This window comes from Palaemon carinicauda, chromosome 2 (genome assembly GCF_036898095.1).
Source record: "Palaemon carinicauda isolate YSFRI2023 chromosome 2, ASM3689809v2, whole genome shotgun sequence".
Lineage (NCBI taxonomy): Eukaryota > Metazoa > Arthropoda > Malacostraca > Decapoda > Palaemonidae > Palaemon > Palaemon carinicauda.
Genome location: NC_090726.1, coordinates 54,214,895 through 54,229,196, shown reverse-complemented (window position 1 = coordinate 54,229,196; position 14,302 = coordinate 54,214,895). Strand labels below are relative to the sequence as shown.

Below are 14,302 nucleotides of genomic sequence, written 5' to 3'. Positions count from 1 at the left end.
CATCTTCTACTTCAATGGTTTAGAAAATTAAAAGATAAGGTTAAAATTATCGTTAGTAACGTTATATTCATTGCGTAAAAGCATATGGCCACAATAACAATTGAACAAAATAACAGTTGTTTTGTTATGATCATTCGAATTAGCAAGCACCTATTTTATTTGCATATTGTTATAGTAAAATATTAAACAAAGTAGAATAACTCTGATATTTTTACATTATACCCTTATGCACTATGGAGAAAAGATTAAGAAAATATAATGTCAAATATAAACTAACAAACTGTAAATGAAGGGGAGAAAACAAACAATGTTCATAGCCGCTATTCTGTTTGGAATCAAGGGAAGCAGTGTAAGAAACTGGAAGAAACAAAAGGAAATTTAGTGGGAACCTATGAATTTGAAAATCACGTAATTAAATGCAAAAGCCAAATTTTGAATATAAAGTTACTGTCTGAAAACAGAGAATATAGTTTTGTTATAACACGATATAAATAATTTGTTAAGCTTTATAATCAAGCACTACAGCTCTAAAAAACTATAAATTATCGTACGTTGGCAACATGAATGAAACTCCAGTTAACTTCTACATGCGATTCAACTCGACAGTAAATAAAATATGGGAAAAGTATTTCAAATGAAACTACTGAAATTAGTACTGTATGCTATTTAAAAAATTATGGATCAAGTAATAATTGTTCCTTTATGGAAATATGAAATATCCTTCGGTTGTTTGCCTTAATCAGCTGATTTGGAAAGCATACAAGAGTGTCGATTGACTTGCAAACATAAACAATGGAAAAGATTATAGTTCGCATGGTTTTATTTATAAATACGATACTAAAATATGAATATTACATGCATTATTATCGGATACATTTAAATATAACACCAGTTTAATCAAAATCCGGTTTATTTCAAATACAGCCGATTTTTTACCCCAGTTAATGGATACTCATTTTGAGCAATGACGTAGCCTAGTCCAAGAGTGCATATGCTAATTTTATATCTTGGATGATACGACCCCCTAGAATTTAGCTTCAAAATTATCCTTCAAAACTCCCATGTTACGCGAGTATATACGATATCCTTAAGAGTTTAAGCATGTTCTTAAAAGAATGTCAACAGAATAAATATAAAGAAAAAATTAATTATCATACAATGCTTTATTTTTCTTTCAGAATGGTTTACTATCTTTACTAAAAAAAATAAACTAACAAAATTTAAGGGAAAAAATTAAGTGGGGAGTCATCACTGTATATTTTCCAAGAAAGAAAATAGCCTCCCTCAACTCTTCGAAAGTTATCTTTAATCATTACACACTTTAAAACAAAGTGCTCTCATAATAACATAGTGCACTTAGATATAATTTTACTATTCAACAACTTTTCAAAACAATCAAGGTCTGAAATGTTTTCATTAAACTTTATTGAATATCTAAAAATCCCTGTACTGTAGTTCTGGAATACCAGATAGAAGCCAATTCTTACTTACCAAATTTTGAGCATCAAAAATCTGGACCTGACCAATGGTATTCGAACCTGGATATGCAAGGTAACAATTGTCATTTGAAATGGACAAGGCACAAAGACCTGTCGGATTAGGCGGCGTGTCCCTAATGGTATGAAGTACTTTCATGTCCCGTATATTATGAATATACAAGGATTCTTCCAAGCACACCACTAACCTCTGTAAAAATATAATTGTGATTTAAAAAATGAGGCTGGACTCATCTAAACACACTACAGTATATTCTATAATTGTCAATAGTACAATCACATATCAAAAATTTTTCAAACAGTTTTATGATTAAAATACAGTACAATAAATTTTCTTATGCTAGACTATTCTTAACAGAGCATTGCAGTCTTAGACAACAATAATTACAATTATCTTCTCTATTTCTATTATGTTACTGTTGCTAACAAATATTTCATCATTACAGTAGTACTGCACTTTCTACTGATATCTCTTCTTCAGTAATAAAGTTTAGGCTTAGTCCTTGTTACAGAGGGTCAATTACTAACGTCCAAAGCTAAGTCATCTACAGACTTAGAAATCATTAACTTTTGTCAAATGATCATCAGGAAGTCCATGAATATGTAAATTAAAGTTTTTTTTTAATTACCAATGAGAAACGCAGAATTACTAAATGACAGAAAAACTTTTAAAAAAATATCAAAGATACTACCAACCTTTTATGGAGATAATTTTACCAATAATGACACACTTAAAATTTGACTCCTGATTGTCCACTCCCTTCCCAATTCCATAGGATTGGCAAAAACATGATTAAATTATATTATGGGTATGTCAATCCCATTTGATGGAGTTAAAAGCATAACAAAAATGCAAACATCTCTGTTTATTAGGAGGGATGACAGTAATGTACAAATATAATCATCCCCATTATGAATATCCTTGTACAAAAATTGGGCCAAATGCCAAGAATCCATCAACCAGAAATGGACCAACCCATGGAATCCATAGCCAACTCTGAAAATATATCCCATCCTCAAGATATTAACATGAATAGCATGTTGACACCTCTAAAGGTTCAAAAATTACTGGGTGGCTAATGAGTCCACTAAAACTCTCAATATTGACCCTAAAAAATATACAGGTACTCCACTTATGGCTCCTCAATATCCGAATCTCAGCATTGATAATGCTTCTTTATCTCTGTATGACTCTCTTATAATTTTAGGTGTAATTCTTAACAGAAAATTTAACTTTGAAAAACACATTAGGTCTGTCTCTTATTCAATTACACAAAAAAATTTGGTTAATGAGTCTCTTAAGATTTTAGGTGATTAATCTATTCTGAAAGTGTTCTAATTCTTTCATTCTACCTTGTTTTGAGTATTGTTCTCCTGTTTGGTCTTCCGCTGCCGATTCTCATCTGAATATCTAGGACAGGAACGTACAGTTTATTAAATTTCTTATTCCTGATCTAGATAATAATCTTTGGCACCATCATTTAATTAGTTCGTTATGCATGTTGCACAAGATTTTTCATAATTCTGACCATCTTTTACATTCAGATCTTACCAGACAGTAATGCCCCGACTAGCCGCTTGTGCATGCTTTCACATGAAACCTAGCACCAGAAGCAGGAGTGTGACAAGTGCAGCTGGTCATGTCCTGACCAGCAATGTTTGTTAACAAAAAATTAGCTCTGGAAGTAGTAGTGTTAGCTCCTGTAACTCGTACCGAAACCCATTGCCGGGAAAGGGAGAAATTTGGTGCAACGATGGTCCTCCCACGAAACCATACAGAGGAGATGTCGGTGTTCTTGGAAAGACTGCCCGATCAGTTGTCTTGTGCCTCTGTAACTAATTGCTCATTGACTTCAAAGAAGCACATCTGAAGGTCTGGAGACAGGAAAGAAAGAAAAAGCAGGAGCAGATAAGGTGAAAGAAAGAAAAAGCAGGAGCAGATACGGTAACAGGAACAGATAAGGTGACAGGAAAATGCCAGGGCAAACGCCTTGGTTCTCTAAGTCGACTGTCCAGGATAGTGGAAAAGGGGAGTGGCCTTCCACCCAGTTGCCCAAAAGCGAGCTCAGTTTTGGAAGAAGCAGAAAGAGCCGAAAATTCTTCCTGAAAGGAAAGCGCGTAAAGAATGTGGCATTTCAATGATCATAAGTACAGTATATATGAAGGGAGGGGAAAAAAAGGGCAGAGCTCTTCCATCCTGATCAGCCGTTCAGTTCAGCTCCATGAGGAAGAGGAGGAGGAAAAACTTGATGTTTCCCTTCTAAGGGATCATCCGAGCCAATGACAACGTTCCAACGGAAGAATAGATCCCAGGAATTCCATGAAGAGACAGCATACACATAACCTGGTGATACATCCTTAGTGCCTTTCCAAGAAAGGAAAGACTGATTGTAAGAAGGGTGGCGACCCTAGTCTTAACACTCAACGGAAACTCAACAAAAAATGGAAATTTCATCAAACAACAGTAATCTAAAGACAAATGGGAATATAACAAAGAGTCAACTTCTTTATTTCATGGGGAACTACAGCCACCCATTAAGATACTACTGCTAGAGAGTTGTGGGGTCCTTTGACTGGCCAGACATTACTACATTGGAGCCCTCTCTCTGGTTACAGTTTATTTTCCCTTGGCCTACACATACAGCGAATAGTCTGGCCTCTTTTTTTTACATACTCTCCTCTGTCCTCATACACCTGACAACACTGAGACTACCCAACAATTCTTCTTCACCTGAAGGGTTACTGCATTGTCATTGTTCAGTAGCCACATTCCTCTAGGTAAGGGTAGAAGAGACTCTTTAGCTATGGCAAGCAGCTCTTCTAGGAGGACACTCCAAAATCAAACCCTTGTTCTCTAGTCTTGGGTAGTGCCATAGCCTCTGTACCATGGTCTTCCACTGTCTTGGGTTAGAGTTCTCTTGCTTGAGGGTACACTCGGGCATACTATTCTATTTTATTTCTATTCCTCTAGTTTTGTTTAAAGTCTTTATAGTTTATATAGGAGATATCTATTTTGATGTTACTGTTCTTGAAATATTTTATATTTTTCTTGTTTCCTTTCCTCACTGGGCTATTTTCCCTGTTGGATCCCCTGGGATTTTCCGACTAGGGTTGTAGCTTAGCAAGTAATAATAATAATAATAATAATAATAATAATAATAATAATAATAATAATACTGTACATCTGCCATCAACAAACACAAAAACTTCTTCATCTTATAAGATATTGTAATGTATTCTATTCAAAATTCTTGTCAATAGTATAGTTTTTTTTTTGCGTCATTAATCAATGCTTTTTCCTTAAAATTACAAATATTAGTTAATGTCAGATGAAAATTTTGAAACTAGATAGAGCAAAATTATACTTACAGCTCGATTTAGTTTCACAGCCAAGATGGTGTTGGGGTAACTATAGTTGCATATCTCTGAACTCTTTTTAAAATGGCAAACTTTAAGTTTGCGTGGTGATGATAAACTAACTATGGCCACTAAGCTGCTGGAGAAGAGTCGCTCAACAATGCACGTATCTTCATTTACTGCGAAAACAGAAAATCTTAGTAAATTTTCCAAATGTATTTACCACTACATAATTTATTTGGAATTAGTCCCAGAGTATGAAAACCATTATAAAATTAGGTGTCATATCACAAAAAGGAAACTAGAATAGCAATATGGTACATAAAAGATTACATTATGGTTTGATCAGACATATATCAACCTGTGATAAACTTGCCATATTTGAGTCAAGGAAAATATTACAAATTCTTATACTTTTTACTGGTGCGCAGCCAAAACATTCACCACAAGGAAAAGAATGACATTTTCCTATTGCTAGCTGCTTGATAGTAATAACATCATTTAGTTCTTATCAAAACTTTATCAAAATTAATAACTCCCTCAATTGTACAGATAGCAATGAAACTTCAATGCAATTTACATGGTGTGAAAATTATTAAAATAGAATTCTACAGAAAATTTACTGATAACACAATGAACAGCTGGAAAACTGCTCAACATCAAGATGACTAAACAAGTTTTCAACTTCATTCAAATCTATTTACTAGGAAAAAACTAAAGTTGCTATTACCAATACAGCTAATTTTTTTAGGTTATCAAAATGAGAAATGGGCTCACATATGTAATACCACTTGATCAAAAGTATTTCTGCTTTGATGCCAGTGAAAAAGAAAGTATCCTTTGCTGGACATAACTAACTTGTAGGATGAGACATGTTAAGAGCCAATCAAAAGGTTCATACAATGCCAATCATTGACAAGAATATCTGCTTATATACATTACAAAAAAGGGAAAAGCGCCAAAAGTTGAAGGCATGCTTCACCATTATCATCAAAAAGCCATCATTCATATTTGGTTGCTTTTATCTATAAGCTTTTACCAATCCCTTCTCTAAACCGAGAATCCAGGAAAAAGTCTTCTTAGGATAAAAATAAAATTTTTCTTTGGGATACACAATCCTGAGAATTTAATTCTACTGCAATACTATTTGGCAAAATAGAAAGAATAGATTATTTTGCTATGCTGAACTATTCACACAAAAGCAATACTGTAATGGGGTATTTTATAGGCGGGAAAATAAGACATGATGAGCGGACTGTTGCTTACAATGAACCGAACTGAACAAGTAGCTGTTCATTTGTTTTAATAAAATCCTATGAATTCAAATGAATATGCATTAGTTTTAATCATATTTTAGAGCTTCTCCATCTTTTTATCCATACATTCATACTTTTTGTTAGTATGGGAGGATATTATTGATGGATAGATAGATGCACGAGAAGGGAGGGTGGTGCGACATTGAAGGTCATGTTGAATGGAGAGTTACTTGAGGAAGTAGATCAGTTTAAGTACTTGGGGTCTGTTGTTGCAGCAAATGGTGGGGTGGAAGCATATGTACACCAGAGAGTGAATGAAGGTTGCAAAGTGTTGGCGGCAGTGAAGGGAGTGGTAAAGAATAGAGGGTTAGGCATGAATGTAAGGAGAGTTCTGTATGAGAAAGTGATTGTACCAACTGTGGTGTATGGATCAAAGTTGAGGGGAATGAAAGTGATGTAGAGACAGAAATTGAATGTGTTTGAGATGAAGTGTCTGAGGAGTGTGGCTGGTGTATCTCGATTAGATAGGGTTAGGAACGAAGTAGTGAGAGTGAGAACGTGTGTAAGAAATTATTAAGCAGTTAGAGTGGATATGAATGTGTTGAGGTAGTTTGGCCCTGTTGAGAGAATGGAAAGTGGCTGTCTGCTAAAGAAGGTGATGAATGCAAGAGTTGATGGGAGTAGTACAAGAGGAAGGCCAAGGTTTGGGTGGATGGATGGAGTGAAGAAAGCTCTGGGTGATAGGATAGATGTGAGAGAGGCAAGAGAGCGTGCTAGAAATAGGAATGAATGGAGAGCGATTGTGACAGTTCCGGTAGGCCCTGCTACTTCCTCAGCGTCTTGGTGACCGCAGAGGTAGCAGCAGTAGGGGATTCAGCATATGAACTTCATTTGAGGTGGATAATGGGGGAAGGTGGGCTGTGGCACCCCAGCAGTAACAGCCAAACTCGGCTGAATCTCTCGTCAGGCTGGGAGGAGCGGAGAGAGGAAAGGTCCCCTTTTGTTCATTTGTTTAATGTCAGCTACCCGCCAAAATTAGGGGAAGTGCCTTGGTAAATAGATAGATAGATAGCTGTATGATACAATTTAGAGAAAACCTTACACGTCCAATATGAAGTGAAAAGAGCTTGGACAGAATGATAAAATGTTAGGAAACAGAAATAAAAGCAAAGAACATAAAAACTGGATGCAGATAGAGGCCAAAAGGATACTGCAGACCCCAACAGTAATGCCTCGAGTGCACAGTCAAGTGCATTGGAAAGAATGGACAAACTATTTATATATTAAGCACGGTTAGAATCACTTCAACAGCCAAAAATTTTTATTGTAATCTTATTATAGGATAAATTCCAATTTCTATTGCCTAAATAAAGAAATTCTTATTTTACTTTTAGTATTTTCATCCTCTTTGCTTTTACTTTTTATAATTCTATTCTCTGACTGTTCGAAAGAATAAGCAACCCTTTTGGTTGATATGTTAGACAGTAAGCAGAGCAATGAGAAACTTGATCTTCCTCATTGCTGTGTTCCCAAGCCTAAACTAACTAGTTCAGCTTTTCAGTCTGGAGAAATTAAAACTTTCTGATGGACCTTGATGCTTATGGAGGTGTAGACCCAGATGACATTTTTCCTTTGTTTTCTTATAAAGACTGCTGATTTCTTAGCTCCGAAATTGTTTATTTTCTGCCAGTTAGGAAGAAGAGGATCTTTTAGCACTTGTTGGAGAATTGGTAATGTTATACCATTAAGTAATGTATTTGTGGTAGCTCTAGCCCAGCTGATTACTGACCAATTTCCATAACTCCATACAGTATCACTAAAGTTTGTGAAAGTCTTTTGGCAAAATGTCTAAATAGGTATGCTGAAGGTAATCACCTGTTCCTTAGTTTGCAATTTGGCTTTTGTAAAGGCCTTGGAGCATGTGATGCACTTCTTTCAATTGTCATTAGTGTACAGATATATCTTGATTCTGATTAGGAAGTTCATATGATTAGCCTTGATTTTGGTGTTGCCTTTGCATTAATTATGAGGATCTTGTTTTCAAACTTAAACAGTTGGGAGTGGGTGGGTCTTTTCTTAGCATCATTATTGAATTTTAGAATAATAGATTGCAAAGAGTTGTTGTTGATGAGCACCATAGTGAGTATAGGAAAATGATATCTGGTGTACCTCAGAGTAGTGTACTTGGCCTGTTACTTTTCATACTATATCTTCATATGTGGTTTGGCCAAAAAAACATGTTTGTTGCACATGCAGATAATGTTTCTTTCTTTACATGAATTTATACCACATACTAAATGTAGACTTGGGCTTGATGAATCCCTTAATAGAGGTCTAACTATTAAGGGCTTTTGGGATGTCTTCGGTAAAGTTGAAGATACTAAGGCCTCCAGCTGCTGTCCTTGCATAGAATGCTGGCTGAGGAGCGTAACCCAGTAAGTGCAAGTACCTCCTGATGAACTTTCGAATTTCATTGTCCACCCTTTTGAGGTGGTACTTCTTTACTTGACCATTGATGGCTATGTGATTTAGCTGTGGTATGCACCTGTTTCAAGGCCCAAAACTTCTGAGGCTTCAACAGTGCTACCTGAAGCTCTTTACACATAATGGTCACCATCAAAACCCCAGGAAGTTCTACCTGAAATTGCAAAGTGGCTTGTGTTGGCTACTGCATGCGTGAGTGGGGTGATTGGTCTGGCGCCCCCTGCTAACTAGCGGGGGGGAGTAGCACTTCGCAAAAAGTTTTACGGTTCGTTTCAGTTGTCACCGAAATATATCTCCATAGTAAAGAGCTTCAGGTTTATATGGTTATGAAAAATCTAAAATATTTCCAAATTTGTAATTTTTGAGGGGTACAAATCACTATAAGCATAGCTTTGATTAAGAAGGAATATGAACATAAGGGGAGGTTAATGAGAAAAAAAAATTAAAGTACTTGAGCATACCTCAAGTAAAGTATATGAATTGATAATCCCTAAATGAGTTACAGAACATAGTTATATATCACCACCCAGAAAAAGACAACAAAATGTAACATTTATGAGGATTAATATGCCACAAACTATGGTACAGTATATTGACTGGCATAGGCTAAACTTCCGTATCAAAATCTTACGAAAGAACGGGACGTTGAAAGCCCTTAGCTACCAGTTTCGTCAATGCGGTAACCACCTCTTTTACTTCTATAGCATTTATCTTAAAAGTAGAATGAGCTCATGAATTTTAAATTGGAAAAGTCTACATTTGTTCAGGAATCTCAATACTGATTTCATTTAAGAGGTTTCAAGAACCTTAAACATCTAGTAAAAGTAAATACTGTATTCAACTTACCATTATCACATATCTGCTCAACCTTATCTACAGTGTTAAGGGAAAATAATTTATAACCAACTTTTGTCCCAACTCCTAAAGACCTGAAATGGTAAAGAATAATCAACATTTACTATAAAGGTAACATGACAAATTCGTATATAATTTGTATTTTTCTTAACTATACAAACCTTAGCTATTTATTAGGGGTCATTTCAGCTCCGCCGAAAGTATAACCCCTAATAAATAGCGTGGTTTGTATTCCAATTACGGAACAAATGGAAATTCAAAGTACTCTACTGAGTATGTGTACAGTACTATTGACTGATTGATTTATGAAATCTATGGCCCAAAGCCAAACGCCGAAGCCATTCAGCTCATATATATCTTTTAGAATGAATTATAAGTATATAAATGAAAATAAAACAATTGAAATAAATCTATACAACAGGTTAAAATTTAAAACCACAATAAAACCAACAGATTAAAATTTAAAATCATAATAAACCCAACAGGTAAAAATTTAAAATCACAATAAAACCATAGATCTATAACTCATAAAAATGTTATTTTCATTAGTAAAATAAATTTTTGAATATACTTACCCGATAATCATGTAGCTGTCAACTCTGTTGCCCGACAGAAATCTACGGTCGGGATACGCCAGCGATCGCTATACAGGTGGGGGTGTACACAACAGCGCCATCTGTGGTCAGGTACTCCAGTACTTCTTGTCAACACCACCTCAATTTTTTCCTCGGTCCACTGGTTCTCTATGGGGAGGAAGGGTGGGTCAATTAAATCATGATTATCGGGTAAGTATATTCAAAAATTTATTTTACTAATGAAAATAACATTTTTCAATATTAATCTTACCCGATAATCATGTAGCTGATTCACACCCAGGGTGGTGGGTGGAGACCAGCATACATGTTAACAAAGAAGCTAAGTATCCCGTATTTTATTTTATTAGTTATTCAAAAATAACAAAATAAATAAGTACCTGGTAAGGAAGACGACTTGAACCATTACTCTGCCTTTATTAAGTACGTCTTCCTTACTGAGCGTAGCGGTCCTCTTAGGATGCTGAACGACTCTTAGGTGCTGAAGTATAAAGGGCTGCAACCCATACTAAAGGACCTCATCACAACCTTTAACCTCGGCGCTTCTCAAGAAAGAATTGACCACCCGCCAAATCAACAAGGATGTGGAAGGCTTCTTAGCCGACCGTACAACCCATAAAAAGTATTCAAGAGAAAGGTTAAAAAGGTTATGGGATTATGGGAATGTAGTGGCTGAGCCCCCGCCTACTACTGCATTCGTTGCTACGAATGGTCCCAGGGTGTAGCAGTTCTCGTAAAGAGACTGGACATCTTTGAGATAGAATGATGCGAACACTGACTTGCTTCTCCAATAGGTTGCATCCATAACACTCTGCAGAGAACGGTTCTGTTTGAAGGCCACTGAAGTAGCCACAGCTCTCACTTCATGTGTCCTTACCTTCAGCAAAGCAAGGTCTTCTTCCTTCAGATGAGAATGTGCTTCCCTAATCAGGAGCCTGAATTAGTAAGAAACTGAGTTCTTAGACCTTGGAAGAGAAGGCTTCTTGATAGCACACCATAAGGCTTCTGATTGTCCTCGTAAAGGTTATGACCTTTTTAGATAGTACCTAAGAGCTCTAACTGGGCAAAGTACTCTCTCCAGTTCGTTTCCCACCAAGTTGGACAGGCTTGGGATCTCGAACGACTTAGGCCAAGGACGTGAAGGAAGCTCGTTTTAGCAAAAAACCGAGCTGCAAGGAACATGTAGCCGTTTCAGATGTGAAAACTATGTTCCTGCTGAAGGCGTGGATCTCACTTACTCTTTTAGCTGTTGTCAAGCACACGAGGAAAAGAGTTTTTAATGTGAGGTCCTTAAAAGAGGCTGATTGGAGAGGTTCAAATCTTGATGACATAAGGAACCTTAGGACCACGTCTAGATTCCAGCCTGGAGTGGACAACCGACGTTCCTTTGAGGTCTCAAAAGACCTAAGGAGGTCCTGTAGATCTTTGTTGGTGGAAATATCCAAGCCTCTGTGGCGGAAAACCGCTGCCAACATACTTCTGTAACCCTTGATCGTAGGAGCTGAAAGGGATCTTACGTTCCTTAGATGTAACAGGAAGTCAGCAATCTGGGTTACAGTGGTACTGGTTGAGGAAACTGCATTGGCCTTGTACCAGCTTCGGAAGACTTCCCCTTTAGACTGATAGACTCTGAGAGTGGATGTCCTCCTTGCTCTGGCAATCGCCCTGGCTGCCTCCTTCGAAAAGCCCCTAGCTCTTGAGTCTTTCGAAAGTCTGAAGGCAGTCAGACGAAGAGCGTGGAGGTTTGGGTGTACCTTCTTTACGTGAGGTAGACGTAGAAGGTCCACTCCTAGAGGAAGAGTCCTGGGAATGTCGACCAGCCATTGCAGTACCTCTATGAACCATTCTCTCGCGGGCCAGAGCGGAGCCAACCAACGTCAGCCGTGTCCCTTTGCGAGAGGCGAACTTCTGAAGTACCCTGTTGACAATCTTGAACGGCGGGAATGCATACAGGTCGAGATGGGACCAATCCAGCAGAAAAGCATCCACGTGAACTGCTGCTGGGTCTGGAATCGGAGAACAATACAACGGGAGCCTCTAGGTTATCGAGGTAGCGAACAGATCTATGGTTGGCTGACCCCACAGGGCCCAAAGTCTGCTGCAAACATTCTTGTGAAGGGTCCACTCTGTGGGGATGACCTGACCCTTCCGGCTGAGGCGATCTGCCATGACATTCATATCGCCCTGAATGAACCTCGTTACCAGCGTGAGCTTTCGATCTTTTGACCAGATGAGGAGGTCCCTTGCGATCTAGAACAACTTCCACGAATGAGTCCCTCCCTGCTTGGAGATGTAAGCCAAGGCTGTGGTGTTGTCAGAGTCCACCTCCACCACCTTGTTAAGCTGGAGGGACTTGAAGTTTATCAAGGCCAGATGAACCGCCAACAGCTCCTTGCAATTGATGTGAAGTGTCCTTTGCTCCTGATTCCATGTTCCCGAGCATTCCTGTCCGTCCAAAGTCGCACCCCAGCCCGTGTCTGATGCGTCCGAGAAGAGACGGCGGTCGGGTTTCTGAACAGCCAAAGGTAGACTTCCTTGAGAAGAAAGCTGTTCTTTCACCACTTGAGAGTAGACCTCCTCTCTTCGGAAACAGGAACTGAGACCGTCTCTAGCGTCATGTCCTTTATCCAGTGAGCAGCTAGATGATACTGAAGGGGGCGGAGGTGGCGTCTCCCTAACTCGATGAACAGGGCCAGCGATGAAAGTGTCCCTGTTAGACTCATCCACTACCTGACTGAGCATCGGTTCCTTCTCAGCATGCTCTGGATGCATTCTAGGGCTTGGTAGATCCTTGGGGCCGACGGAAAAGCCCGAAAAGCTCGACTCTGAAGCTCCATACCCAGGTAGACAATGGTCTGGGATGGGACGAGCTGGGACTCCTCAAAATTGACCAGGAGGCCCAGTTCCTTGGTCAGATCCATAGTCCATCTGAGAATCTCCAGACAGCGACGACTTGTGGGAGCTCTTAAAAGCCAGTCGTCTGACGGAGCCGGACACAAGATCATGGTACTGCTGCACAGTCTGTGAACTGTCAACCATGGGGAAGCGAGGAAGTACAGCGACAACCCGAAACTGTCTAGACTGTCTGGGTCGTACAGACAACTCCTTATCGGGTTGCTGAGGTTGCCGCACTGCGTCACAACAAGTCACTTCTGCTGGTTGTTGAACGTCTTCCCAGTGACACACTGACTCCGTAAACAAAAAATCCTCTAACAAGGACTAAGCTTGGACTGCATGTCTTGCAACAAAGCTCAAGGTCTATGGGAGCAGGTGTGGTAACAGACGGGGTTAGCGACTGAAGCGGAACCATTACCCTCCCTGGAAGCATGTTATGCTTAAATAAAAGTCCATAGGAGGCTAAGCAGCTAAAGGCTCCTCTCCAAATGACAGAGTCCTCAAGGGAATATCAGAAGGAGGGAGAATAGCACTTTCTCATCTACAGGAACCATATCCGAGAAAAGCTAAGTTCTCTCAGTGAGGGTTTCACTGGTGCAAAAGCAGCAGACCAGAAGGCAACGTTATGAAACTGCTTGACAGTCTTGTGAGTTGGCAACAACCAAAGATGTGTGACTGAGGAGCATGCGGTAAGGTATGCAGAACATGCTGTATGCAGAGCATGCTGTATGTAGAGCATGCTGTAAGGTAAGCAGAGCATGTTGCATGGCGTGCGGCTTATGCTGCATGGGATGAGGCTCATGCTGCATGGGATGAGGCTCATGCTGCATGGTATGAGGCTCATGCTGCAAGGGATGAGGCTCATGCCGCATGTGTTGAGGAGGATGCCGCATAGTATGAGGCTCCTGCCTCATGGGTTGAGGAGGTTGCCGCATAGCATGAGGCTCCTGCCTCATGGTTTGAGGAGGATGCCGCATAGCATGAGGCTCCTCATAGCATGAGGCTCCTCATAGCATGAGGCTCCTGCCTCATGGGTTGAGGAGGATGCCGCATAGCATGAGGCTCCTGCCTCATGGGTTGAGGAGGATGCCGCATAGCATGAGGCTCCTGCCTCATGGGTAGAGGAGGTTGCCGCATAGCATGAGGCTCCTGCCTCATGGGTTGAGGAGGATGCCGCATAGCATGAGGCTCCTCATAGCATGAGGCCCCTGCCTCATGGTTTGAGGAGGATGCCGCATAGCATGAGGCTCCTCATAGCATGAGGCTCCTGCCTCATGGGTTGAGGAGGATGCCGCATAGCATGAGGCTCCTGCCTCATGGTTTGAGGAGGATGCCGCATAGCATGAGGCTCCTGCCTCATGGGTAG

The 14,302-nt window shown here is 39.5% G+C and overlaps 1 protein-coding gene across 1 annotated transcript in view; it reads right to left on the bottom strand.

Annotated features, from left to right (window-relative positions):
• Atg18a (Autophagy-related 18a) overlaps positions 1-14,302 on the bottom strand; it is a 160,459-nt gene that overhangs the window by 116,257 nt on the left and 29,900 nt on the right. The window contains exons 2-4 of the mRNA XM_068356037.1: positions 9,440-9,522; positions 4,866-5,032; positions 1,492-1,686 (exon numbers count right to left, since the gene is read on the bottom strand). Coding sequence (XP_068212138.1) covers positions 1,492-1,686; positions 4,866-5,032; positions 9,440-9,522 — 445 coding nt within the window. The remainder of the gene's footprint in view (positions 1-1,491; positions 1,687-4,865; positions 5,033-9,439; positions 9,523-14,302) is intronic.